The 13,682-nt window shown below is 44.2% G+C and overlaps 1 protein-coding gene across 1 annotated transcript; it reads left to right on the forward strand.

Moving 5' to 3' along the window:
* The first annotated feature begins 725 nt into the window (after positions 1-725).
* On the forward strand, positions 726-4,959 carry LOC118713161 (mas-related G-protein coupled receptor member X2-like). Its single transcript, XM_036427550.2, has 2 exons — positions 726-932; positions 3,882-4,959. The coding sequence occupies exons 1-2, from the start codon at positions 922-924 to the stop codon at positions 4,957-4,959; spliced, it is 1,089 nt and encodes a 362-aa protein (XP_036283443.1). The 5' UTR covers positions 726-921.
* The last annotated feature ends 8,723 nt before the right edge of the window (positions 4,960-13,682 follow it).

The following is a 13,682-nucleotide window of genomic DNA, read 5'->3' on the forward strand; positions in this document are numbered from 1 at the left end:
GAGGCAACCAATTTATTTTTCTCACATCGATGTTTCTCTCTGTCTCCCTTCATCTCTCTAAAAAATCAATAAGCATATCTTCAGATGAGGATTTTAAAAGAGTACACAAGTAACTTAATTTGACTGTAGCATGAGGCCCATGAAAGGAAAACATAAAAGATAAGAGTTAAATTTTTAATATTTACACCAAATGAAAATAAATTTTAAAATTAGATGAAGTGAAAGAGGGAAGAAGAATGTTGTGTGTGCTGAACTCCTTGTGTTTAAAAGGGATGCCAATTGATCAACTTCTTAATGTCAATAAATTAAAAACATAACTTTAAGAATAAAGGAAGTAAGAATAGGTTGAACTTTGAAGAACAGGATTCAGGGAGACTGTCACTTGTATCTACTTCTCTATCATTTGGAGGGAAATTATACACAAGAATGCACGTTGCTACTATAATTAAAACAAACAAACAAGAAAAATGGGTTTGGGCCATGGTAAACTTTCAGTCACCCTACAATATATTTTATTCTTTAGTTTTAAAGAGTCACGATGCAAGCTCACATTGTTTGACATTGCTCCCCAGACTCAGTCTTCAACTATAGGTTTCACAACAGTGATTACCAGGAGGAAGACCGGATGGGGTAAGACAGGAGTGGCTGATAGGTGAGTGGACGTAGGGCAAATGATGAGAAACATCTCAGTAAGAGATCATGTCTCAAACAGCTCTGGTCTCTGACTTGCCCACAGTCCTGGCACAGGAAATTGCAAGTTCTGTCCAATATCTTGATAAACCTTGCTTCGTCACCAGCTTTCAGTCCGGCTCCTTCATACATCTCCAGATTTAGAGGGCAGAGACGTGTTTCTGGCAACACTCAGTCCCAGAAAAACTCTCCCCTTCATCAGAGGTCCGATCTCCACCTCAGGCCAGAAGAATGGAAGAAAGGTAAGAATATATACCCAGAACTGACTTATGTCCAAAGCCAGTTATGGTTTTTGCTCTACGTTCCCATCCCCATGATTCCTGGGCACTACATGCAAGGCTAGTGCATCCTTCAGGGAAACACGGAAATGTGAAGCTCTCCTCTAGAATCTTTGGGTGCATAAACTCTGACTGTTAGAGATGCAAATTGGGTCAACCGGAACCTTTCTCTCATCTGACCCATCTCCTCATAGGTTCCCCTTCACTCCAACCATTCAAATCTGTTGTCATAGAGAGAATGTTGCCTCAACTATTAATTTAGGGAGCAAAGTAGAATGTGAGCATTGCTTCCCAAGTCAGAGCTGTTATTAAGTCAAATTTCACTGTTTCCTTTTCTTTTCTTTTTTTTTCTTTTTCCCCCCTCTTCTCTTGTGGATATGGCAAGAGTACCAGGGGTGAACTGCCCAAACTGGGGTAAGTGGGGAGTGTTTCATGTGAGACTATTGAGCGGATTTAAAGGATAGTGACAATGCAGAGTGAAGCACCCTAAGGTAAGCAATAGAGAAGCACTATTTCCATCCTGAAGCTTAAAGGGGCCCAGGAAAGAGCAAGTACACAGAGCAGAGCCGTAATCATAGCAGCAGCAACAGGGAGGACCACCAGCCAGGTGGAGAAGCAGGCCCAGGCCAACACACTGCTCAGCAGGGAGAGAGCCAGGAGGTGAAAAGGCCAAATCTCTTTTTTCCTGCCCTCCAGTCTCCTGGTAGCTCTATTTAACCAGTAATTGGAAGGACTGAGGTCTCACTCATGAGATACTGTTACCAGGAAAACCCCTGGGTGGGCTCAGGCTGCCTGTTGCTGTGTCCAACAATGAAAGTGGGGTTGAATCATATAAGGTATATATTGAGAAGGCTATCCAATCAAGAAGACAAGGCGCTTACAAGCATTCAAATCCTGTCTTACAGCAAGGTGCAGGGGACAGGATTATAAAGGGGAAAGGATTAGAGTGAGACTGGGAATGGAATGCAGCTACATGCAGCCCTGGAGGTCTGCAGACATCAGCTATTGTCCTTTAGTCATCAGGAGGTGAGTTGATGTTGATGAGATGATGTATTGACTTCATCTCATCAACATGTGTCGGTCTGACCATGCTTATCGGTTCTGCTTGTTGGATTCACAGCTGAGTCACTTCCTCAATCGCTTCACACAGGCCTTGAACTTAGCTCCCTATTCACATATATTAGCCCCCTATTCACATAAGTACATGTGTTCTAAGATTTAAAATAATATGATTATTTTTCAGATTAATTCAGGTGCTCTATCTGATTATAAGTCCCCCTATCAGTACATAGAGGCCATTCTCTTGGGAGGCCAAACAGGGTAGAGAAGGATGAAAAGGAGGTCCTCCGAGCAGATGCATACTATCCCTCCTGTCTCCTTGACCTCACAGTTTTCTACTCCCTGGGTTTTTCTTTATCTCGATGTCATCAAACAATTTCTCATCTCACCTTCATCAGTTAATTTTTTCTTCCGTTTGCACCTTCTTTCTCTAGTTTCACTTTTATGAAGCAATCACCCAATCCATAAAAATAAAAAATAAAATTTTTTTAAAGCCTTGCCATTGAAATGTAACTTTAAAAGGAAACATTTTTTACTAGAGGCCCAGTGCACGAATTTGTGCATGGTTGGGGTCTGACCAGCCCACCCGGATCTGGGCAATCCAGATCGGCCTGGGGGAAGGGCACGGGCAGTTTGCCGACCAGCCCCACCCCCTGGTGGAACTCCTGGTTAAACTCCCAGTAGAACTTTGGCTCGAGGGAACAATTTGCATATTAGCCTTTTATAATATGGGATGGGTTAGAGTAGTAAAGACTTAAATAAGAGACAAAGTGTATTCAACCTAGACTGGAGTCTCCAAGGCATTCATACACAAGCATTCCTTCCAACTTGCTTCTCCCTACCCCTAGTCAGGTGTCCTCATCCTCATGGTCCTATATGGCTCCCAGACACTTAAGCATTCAGCTTCCAGACAGAAAAAGAAGAGTAGGGGAAGCCATGCTCCTGCTATTAAAGGTCTGACTGGGGATTGGGGACATCACTTCTACTTGCCTCCCATTGGCCAGGGCCTAGTCACATGATGCCATCAGTATTAAGGGAATTAGGAAATAGGGTCCTTTCTCTGGTCTTAAAACTCTCAGAATCATTATGTGACAGAAGAAGAGAATAAATACTGGGGGCAGTCTCTGCACCCCTGCTTGTCCCTCACATTCTGAGTTCACATAAAGATTTTTCTGGAACTCCTCAGAGATAAGGAATGATGTAACAGGGAATCGTGGGAAAGTGTGGGTTAGGGCTCCAGGATGGTGGTGGGTCCCCACTTCACAGTGAGAACACAGGAAAATCCCTTTGATGTTTTAGGCCTCACCTTCTCCCTGTTTTAATTGATTATATTACAATAGAGGTCTCTACAGGACACATGCTACATGCTGGCAATACAATAGTGAGCAACAGTTGCTCCACTTAGTCCTTATGAAGTTTCCAGTTTGATAAGGATGATACATATGATATGCTAGAAAACAGACTTACTGAGTGTTAAGTTTTCTGAGCAGGGATCGTAGAGGTTCTAGTTTCCCTCCCACATCCTTTTCTGGCCAATCAGGGCCCTGGGAGCTTGTCCCTCTAGAGAAGATGGATGATTCTGCACTTGATTCCTCCCTGTACCCAGGAGGAGGATGCATGCCCTTGCCACTTGGAGACCTCTGCCCACGTGAGTCCTCTGGATTTTAGAACAATGGCTGCCTTTCTGAGGCAGGGAAGGGCTCCTGTATTCAACTGCGTGGCCTTCCATTAATATCTTAACCTCTGGACCCTCCTTTCCGAGCTCTGCAGCACGGAACAGAAATGGCACATAGCATGATGGCTCTGAGAACCACTGATCCTACCAGGCGCTTGTCAACCCTTGTTTTCTTCCAGGGTCACCACTGCAGGGTTTGAGAGCACAAATATGACTGCCACAGCCTGGGGGACCGAGCTCACACCAACCAATGGAAGTGACCAGGCTCTTTCCAAATGTAACAAAGCAACCCTGACCCCAGTCGTGCTGGTCTTCACCGTGGCCCTGGTGGGGCTGGCAGGGAACGCGGTGGTGCTCTGGCTGCTGGGCTTCCGCGTGCGCAGGAATGCCTTCTCCATCTACATCCTCAACCTGGCGGGGGCTGACTTCCTCTTCCTCTGCTGCCAGGTTACATATTCCCTGAAGACATTCACCAATAACTTCCGTTCCACGTGTATTTCCATCCCCTACATTTTCATCACTGTGTCCATCTTTGCCTACATCTCAGGCCTGAGCTTTCTCAGCGCCATCAGCACGGAGCGCTGCCTGTCTGTCCTGTGGCCCATCTGGTACCGCTGCCGCCGCCCCAGACACTGGTCAGCGGGCATGTGTGCCCTGCTCTGGGCCCTGTCCCTGCTGCTGAGCATGCTGGAAGGGAACTACTGTGGCTTCCTGGTGAGGAAACGTGACCCAACTTGGTGTCGGGCGTTTGATTTCATCATCGCCGCGTGGCTGACGTTGCTGTTTGTGCTGCTCGCTGGGTCCAGCCTGGCCCTGCTGGCCAGACTGCTGTGTGGCTCCCACCGGGTGCCCTTGACCAGGCTCTACGTGGTCATCCTGCTCACCGTGCTGGTCGTCTTCGTCTTCAGTCTGCCCTTCAGCTTCAAATGGTTTCTGTGTCACTGGACACCCTGCAGTAAAACATTTTCCTATTTTCTTAGAAAGACGTGGGTCATCCTGCCTAGTCTTAACAGCAGCGCCAACCCCATCATCTACTTTTTTGTGGGCTCCTTCAGGCAGCGGAGGCAGCAGAGGCAAAGCCTCAAGCTGGTCCTGCAGAGGGCTTTGGAGGACGACACCGAGGCGAAGAAAAGTAGCGGAAGCCTTCCTCAGGAAACCAGGGAGATTTCGGGGAGCAGTTTCACACAGTGGATTCTCTACCAAGCAGGGTTCAGTCAGAGAAGGAATGCTTATTATAGAACTTTATATGTTAACTAGAGGCTAGGGTCCCTAGGCCTAGCCTACAATCAGGGCCATCTTCTGTCTGCTCACTAGCACCCAGTCCCGCCTGCTACCACCACCCACCCTGGTTCCCCATTCGCCATTTGGCGATCAGAGACTGTGGGCCAGAGGGGAGGAACCCAGAGGTGGTCAATGCACCTCACAGCAACTGGTCAACCAGTCGTTCTGGTCATTACATAATTGTGGTCGCTGGGCTTTTATTATATAGGATAGTGTGGAATATAAACAGAGTGTCCCCAAAAATGTATACCCGCTTGAACAGCAGATAGCTCAATTTTGACAATGAAATGTATTTTAATAAACACTGCCTTTATACTTATTCAAAGCAGGTGCATACATTTTGCATATAGTGATATATGGTATATAGATAATATATACATACATATGTATGTGGTTAAACTGTCTCTATAAGGCTATTGTCTTCCGGATTGTTCATTGCTAGAATGTAGACATACAATTGAAAGTAAGATGGCTAGAGAGGAGGCTCCTGACTTTCCCTCCTCCCTCAGAGGATGAATTCCTCAGTGAGAAATCCAGAAGTAAATTGAGTGAGTCCTATAGATCAGGCAACTTAAGCCAGGTACAAGGCTTAAAATTAGTCCAAGATTTCTGCCCCCTGGGGAGCTGCGTCACGTATAATCCCCTTGGTATACATACAGCCCACTTAAAGGCAGTTTTTTTGTTTGTTTTTTTGTTTTCAGAAACATAAATTTAATTGACCACAGCATTTTTTGTTTGTATGTTTCATAAACATACACTTACTAAATGACTTGTATCCAAAACATAAAAGAACTCACACCTTAATAACAAAAACACATGCATATATGCACAACGATTGGACTTCAAAAATAGGGTGGTGAAGGCCTGGGGGTGGGGGGCAGGTACAGGCTAAAATGGGCCGATAGTGGTGGTGGGGGGTGGAGGGTAAAAAGACATATGTAATACTTTCAACAATAAAGATTCTCTTTTTTAAAAAAAAGAACTGATTTTAAAGTGATTAAAAGATTTTTAAAGTTGTTTTTTAATCACATTTGACGTTCAATATTATATTAAAGGCCATACCATTTTTTAAAGAGTCCCCTGGAGCAGATGGAAATAGCGCTCATAGTCCTGATCTCAGGGGATAAAGCCTTCTCCCCAGATCTTCCCTAGGGGCTCCCAGTGAAAAGGAAACTTCTTTGCTGCCTCCAGTTGGGGGGAAAAGAAAGAAAGAAAGAAAGAAAGAAAGAAAGAAAGAAAGAAAGAAAGAAAGAAAGAAAGAAAGAAAGAAAGAAAGAAAGAAGAAAGGAAGGAAGGAAGGAAGAAAGGAAGGAAGAAGGAAGGAAGGAAAGGAAGGAAGGAAGAAGGAAGAAAGAAAGAAAGAAAGAAAGAAAGAAAGAAAGAAAGAAAGAAAGAAAGAAAGAAAGAAAGAAAGAAAGAAAGAAAGAAAGAAAGAAGAAAGAAAAAGAAACCTGTGGAAGATGCGCATTGGTCCTACTTTGGTCACGTGACGCCTTGGATGTATCGCTAGAGACAGGGTCTGGGCATTGTCACATCATTTACTCACAAACTATTATTCCTTTTCAGGAAATTAGAATCCGTCACCAGCAAAAGGAAAATGCTTGTCGTTCCAAACATGGACAAAGAAGGACTTGTGAGCCAGCCAGACACACAACCTAGTGTCAAATGATGTTTCTATTCAGACCTGTGCTGCCCTGTCCTTGGTTATTCGGAGCCCGCTTGACATTTGCACTGACGCCACATTGCACATTCTGCTAGGTGGACAGCCTTTTCTGTCCAAACAGCAGTTGCTTATCAGAGGTATCAATCTTGGTAAAGCGTTCTGAGAGATGTTGGCTACCAAAAGCTCCCATCTCAGGTCACTGAGGGTGAGGTTGATTGGGACTCCGTGGGTTAGGGGTGCAAAGGTGGGCAGCTTCAGAAAGGAGTGGGATTTGAAAGCAGAAGCTCTTGCCTTTATGTAGCCCTTCATTTACAAAGCTAGATCCTAACAGCTGTTTTTATTATCTTTTGATTCTCCTAACAATCCTAAAAGGTGCCTGGGTTTAAGACAAATTTTTCGACCCAAAGAGAAGGCAACAGGGAAAGCAAACAGACACTGTATAATTTCCAGAAAGGCACAAAAACTATTCAGAAAGCATTGAACAATGTGGAGGTTTCCTCTCTAGTAAACACCAATTGGTTGGGAAAGTCTGTGGAGTGCTGTCTTCAGAGAAATTCTCCAGCTCCAGCAGCACTGAATGCAGCAGAGTTCTCGGATCTGTTACCCAGGGGTGTAGGCATTCCCAGAGCAGCACCCTAAAAGGGAGGCGGGCGCAATAGCGCCCTCTTGTGGGAAATATGAGAACAGCACTCTACTAAAGAATTCTGGGAGTCTGAAAATAAAGCCTTGCCCCATAGCCTCCTTAAGCTCTCCTCGTTTTTAATTGGTTTTTTTCTTTCTTTCTTTCTTTTTGGATCTCTTATTGTGCTATTTTCTCCTGTCCTGTCTTCTCTTTCACTAACCCGGTCTTCAGCTTCCCCTAATTTGCTATGTGTTCCTTCCAGTGTTTTGTTTATTAGTGCTATGTTATTCTTTATTTGTTTATTAGTGCTATGTTATTCTTTAGTTCTTTTTTCATAGTTACTATATATTTTTTCACTCTGTTAAGCATCTTTAACATCATTATTCTGAACTCTATTTCAGATAAATTTCTCATCTCCATTTCAATTACCTCTTTTTCTAGAGAGTTCTCATATTCTTTCATTTGGGAGTTATTGTTTGGTTTCTAAATTGGAATCACACTATTTTATATTTATTTGTAATATGCTAGTTCTCATTATCAGTATATGCAAATTCAATTTTTAGTTCCAATTTGCTAATGATCATTAATTATGACTTCTCTCTGCATCTGTTACTTCATCTCTAAAATGAGGATTTTAGAAGAAATCATCTCTAAGATGCCTTCCATCTCTGACAACTTATGAATATACTGGAGGCCTGGTGCATGAGATTTGTGCAGAGTTAAGACCCTAGGCCTGGCCGGCAATCAGGGCCAATTGGGGACTTCTGACTGCCGACTGGGGTCTTCCTTTCGGCTGCTAGCCAGGGCCTTCCTTCATTCCATGCTGCCCCGTTTTGGTCAGCACATATCATAGTGAGTGATCAAACTCCCAGTCTTTCAGTGGAACTCCCGAGGGGACAATTTGCATATTAGCCTTTTATAGATAGATAGATAGATAGAGTTATATATAAATAGATGCAACTTATAATGTCTATATCTGTTCCTCTCTCTTCCCTCCTCTCATGCACAGGCAACACCCAGGACCATTGTACCTTGAAGAATGAAAACCTTGAACCAGCCTCCCTCAGATTCCACTTTCATGATCTAGAACAGCTGCCAGGGATAGGGCTCCTGCCTGTCAGGGTGATGTCCGGGGGTCTGGATTGCTTTTGTTTTGATATACAAATCTCCTTAGTACACCAAAGCCCTGACAACTCATCATTATAATTGTTTGTCAAACAAGACTAGCATTATTTTAAATGCTGGTCTGATGGGAACCTCTGATTTAAAAAGAACAGTGTTGCCGAAACCAGTTTGGCTCAGTGGATAGAGCGTCGGTCTGCAGACTGTAAGGTCCCAGGTTCGATTCCGGTCTAGAGCATGTACATTGGTTGCGGGCACATCCCAGGTGGGGGGGGTGTGCAGGAGGCAGCTGGTCGATGTTTCTCTCTCATCGAGGTTTCTGACTCTCTATCCCTTTCCCTTCCTCTCTGTAAAAAAATCAATAAAAACATATATTTCTAGATAAATAAATAAATAATAAAAAGAACATTGTTTCACCCTGATAAAATGTAAACTCTTAAAACAATGACTGCTTTGTTCATAACTTGTACACCTTATCACTTCAGAAGTTCCTAAGGCAGGTACTCAATAAGTATTTAATCATTTGAATAAATGAATCTAACTTTATCTCTACACTTTTCTAGAATTCCCAATGACTCTTAAAACAACTGCTTCTACATCTCCAACCACTGGAGGTGACTGATTCCCTCTTGAAATAACCAATTCCATTGTTGTTCTGAGAGAGAGGTGTAATTGGAGGATGGCAGTGTCAAACTCCATATACCCTCTACCCCAGTGGTGCAAGAGGTACACTGGTGTGCTGCAGAATTTTAGTGTGCAATGGGATTTAAAAAAAAAAAAAAAAAAAAAAAAAAAAAAAAAAGTTGAAAATCGCTGCTCTACCCCAATTGCTAAGCCAAGAACTGAGAGGCAAGAAGTGGGTATGCCAAATGGGCAAAAATTGTCTCTGAGAGTGAAAATACAAGCTTAGAGACAATAACCTTCCCATCTGTAGCCTGTATATTACTTTACAGGACATGTATGCACATTTCTTTTATCCTATCTTGAGAGTTATGCAGAGGCAGGATTTAAATTTAATGAGTAGTATTTGTTGAATGGCTGAATTTTTCTGCAATTTTTACATATGTCACCAGGGGGCGCACTTGCTGCTAACTAGTCCCTTAAATCAGGCCTGCGTCCAACAGTCTGAGAGCCATTCTGAACTTAGAACAATAAATCATCGTAGACTTTTAGGTCCTGCCACTGGCCCTTCCTACTACATAGGAGCGATGCTAAAAGTAAGATTGCCTATCAAAGCAGATACGCAGGGCACATTACATCTACTGAGAAGAGTGAATAGAAAGAAATCCTTTAGCCCTGATTAAGTAGCCAAAGACCTCCGGGGAAACAGTATGGCTTCGAGGCAAAGGGGCTCCAGGGACTTGCCAACCTGGAAGGAGTGTCGTAGAGACTTCACCTGTCGGTGTTACCTTATTCTCTACATCTCTGGCAGTCTGTCTCCTTTTGAAATATTAAGGCCAAAAGGAACTACATTTGAGAGCACCCAAGCATTCCCTCTACCCTTCTATTTACAGATGGGGAAACTGGGGCCCAGAGGAAAATAAGTTATTTGCCCAAGGTCAAATGCGTATCTGGAGGTTGTTTCGCTGAGAATAGATTGGCTGATGGGGTGGTCTTTAGAAATAATCCTTTGGATTCAGGATAACCTAAACTCTATTGCAGATTAAGATTGGTCATTTTAAAAGGGGTTGTTGACTATGATAGCTCTGCTCGAAAGAGAGGAGAGAGAGACAAAAAGAGAGAGAGAAGAAGGGGTAAGGAAGATTCAAGAGTTTTCTTACGGCCTTGTCTCCAAGCAGCCTCTGCTGCTGCTCTGTCTTCCTAGCAACTGCAGCTAAACTGCATTGTTTGAAATACTCCTCTTTTTATTTTTTTTTCTTTCAAAATCAAACAATGAAGGATAAACTCCCAAAACAAAAGGCATTTTTCTTCCAAGGGCTCAGATTAATCATAATTTGAGGACAAAAGCGTCAAGGGTGAGCAATCCCTCAAAAACCATCTGCAGAACAATTAAGTGTTGTCAATAGCCCAGCTCATTTCTCAAGTGCAGACTCTGAGAGCCTCGGGAGCCCGAACTAGAAAGGGCCTTGGAATCATCGTATTCAAATACCACCCTTCACACATGAGGGATGTGTGACTCACAGATGGGGAAGGACAGGGTCAGAACTCAAACGCTTTCACAGGCCAGGAAATGAGGCAAGCTGGGTCAGGTAAGAGTACTTCAGATGTTACAGGAAATGTGACCTGTCCCTCTCAGAAAAACAACAGGGCAAGCATCTTGACAAATGTCAGCTAATGCTTGCCCTCGGTAATGGGGATCAGAGTAGGGACTGCGGCGAACTGGGCATGCCCTGCCTCAAGGGAGTAACTGCTACCAGCTCCACTGGCCTACCATCCAGCCTCCCCGCTCCATATGCCGGCTGTCATGGAGGCATATGAGCCTGAAGTTGCCAGCTCTTCTGTTATCTTAATATGGATTTGTACTTGAAATGTCCTAGCTGCTTTTTAATAGTGGCAACTAATTTGAATTGGTTGTAGTCCAACCAGAGCCCTTCTGGAGTCTGATTTCCGCCACAGTATCTGGTGTGGGTGCTGCGGGATGCACAAGGCTCCACAGCCTCTCGGGGTCCTTCGAGAGCAGAAGGGCTGAGATTCCCGGTGCTTCTATGCGGCTGCCGCTCTCTAGCATCCCCACGTCAAGTCCAGCTCTGATTATTCTTCCCACTTAGAAACCCCTCGTAGCTTCTACGTGTGTTAGAATAAAGCCCAGCTGCTCCCCTGCCTCCAAGGACCCATGCTGTCTGGCTCCTGCCCTCCGCTCCCACCACCTCTCTCCCTGTGGCCTTCCTGCTGTGCCTGGGAGCTCTCTCCTCCAGCTGTGCACAGCTGGTTCCTTCTAGTAACTTTGAACCTGTTCGAAGTTCTCTCCTCAGGGAGGCTGTCTCGGAACACCCACTCAAAAGTGACCTTCCCCACCTTCTCTTATCACCCCATCCCCTTTTCTCCTTCTTCACTGCACTTACCACAGTCTGAAATTATCCTTTCATCCACTGTTTTAACCTGGTTCATTGGCAGTGCGTCCCCACTAGAATGTAAGTTCCATGAGAGCAGAGAAGCTGTCTGGCTCGTTAACGTGTATGCAGTTTCTGGAACAATGGCTACCTCGCAGTAGGCCCTTCATAAGATACCGGTTGACTGGCTTATTTCACTCAGCATGATGTTCTCTCTCTCATTTATGGATATTAAAGAACATTATAAACTGATGAACCAAAAGTCAGATATAAAGACAGTAAAGCAACAAGCAGACTCAAATTACAGCTGGGAGGGTAGGGAGATCTGGGGGGAGATAAGAAATCAACCAAAGGACTTCTATACATGCATATAAGTACAAGCAATGGACACAAAACTCTGGGGAGGGAGGGTATGTATGGGAGGGGGGGTAATGTTAAAATATGTACACAGATAATAAGTTAATTAAAAATATTAAAATAAATAAATAAACAAAACAAAACAAAAATAAATAAATAAATAATAAAATAAAATACCGGTTGAATGACTCCGTTTTACCATAGCCCAGAGCAGTGACCAACTTCTGACTTCTGACTCCAGCTCCTCCTGAGACAAGTATTTCTGATATTTCTTCCCGGGACCAGCAGCCAGGTGCCCTTGGCCTTCCCCTTGAGCTGGCAGGAAGGTGTCCGTGGCCCCCAGAGGCATGGTCCCAATCTGTGGCGAGCCACTCCAGTGAGATCACATCACAGCCCCACCCGCACACAGCCCAGCTATTGGTCTCAGCTCACGTTCCCTCCTGACACACCTTGCTTCCATCCCTGGCTTTCCACTTTCAGCCTTACAGCCAGGAAATAGGACTCCAGAGATGAACTCTCGGGAATGCAAGGATGTCCTCTTCCTTTAAGTCAATAGTCTCACAGGAAAACTCTGCTTTTAATTTTCCCGTCGCCATCCCCATAGCATCTGCTCCAAGTCCCAAATCCTTTGGGAATGGTACTTGGACACTTTTCCTAGAATCCGCCTCCTCTCCTCCTCCTCCCTCCCCTCCCCCAAAAGGGTTACCTTTGCCGATTTAGGTGTGGTTCGTTGAGAATCCCACTGATACATTTGCTAAAACAGTGATAATGAGGTCATTGGCCTCAGGAACCCTAAGGGTCCACCCTCAGGAGACCCTCTTGGAAAACTTGCTCTGAAAGCTGAGTGCCAGAGCTGCCTCAACTTCTTTATGGAAACAAGAAGGTGAAAGAGAAAGAAAGGGAGAAAAGAAGAGTGGAGTTAAAGAAAATATGAGCTAGTAAATAGAACACAACCTACCTCGTCACTTAGATGAATTACCTGTTTCTTCCTCTCTGAAATAGTCCCTGAAGTGTTCCAAAAACTTATTGAGCACCTACTATCAGGAGAGTGGTTAGGGTGGGTGTCATTAAGAAAGCGATACTTGAGTCAAGACTTGAAGGAGGTGAGCGCATTATTTATAGGAAACTGACCACCTACCCACCCTTATTTTTTTTTTTTTCACATCCAAGATCAGAACCAAATCTGAGGCTCAGTCCTCTAGAGGCCCCTCTAGAGGCAAATGCGTGGTCTTTTGTCCCTTGGAGAGGCAGGACAAGGCAGTGGTTAAGGACACGGGTTCCAACACCAAACTGGATGTAAATACTGGCTCTACCATTGGCTGCTTACATGACCTTGGGCATCATGTTTAATCTCTCTGAGCCTCCATTCCCTGAACCTCAAAAGGAAGATAATAATAGCACCTGCCTTACAGGGCTCTTCTACGGGTCATATGAAATGATGTCCATACATTCCTTTGCACCCAGGGACTCAGTAAAAATCAGCTGTACTCATTAAGCCTTGGTCTTATCTCTCCAAGTTTATTTACATTTTCCTTGGTCCTGGTTCTCTATCCTTGTTGACACTGTAACACTGTTTTATGGTTTCTGCTCCTGTGGCAAACTACCTCAAATCCTTTGTGGCTTGGGGTGGGTTATAAGTAAGTAAGTAAATAAATAAAAATCTAGAGAGAGGAACATCTTCACAAAAATAAAACATTTTATTAATTGTGAGGACAAAAGCAAAAGACATGGACCCTCTTTTCTAACCATCCATCAGAAACCACCAGCAAGACACTCTCTGGTGACCAGGTCATCTTTCTCTTTCCCAAACCCCTCTTCCTCCTTCTATCAGGAGAGAGTAAATGAGTCACACAAAATGACCCCATAAGCCTAAAGCCTCCCAACCTCACCACTATTTCATTGCCACAGTTCTCAGAGAACGCTC

Source organism: Pipistrellus kuhlii, unplaced genomic scaffold (genome assembly GCF_014108245.1).
Source record: "Pipistrellus kuhlii isolate mPipKuh1 unplaced genomic scaffold, mPipKuh1.p scaffold_m20_p_9, whole genome shotgun sequence".
In the NCBI taxonomy this organism is placed as follows: domain Eukaryota; kingdom Metazoa; phylum Chordata; class Mammalia; order Chiroptera; family Vespertilionidae; genus Pipistrellus; species Pipistrellus kuhlii.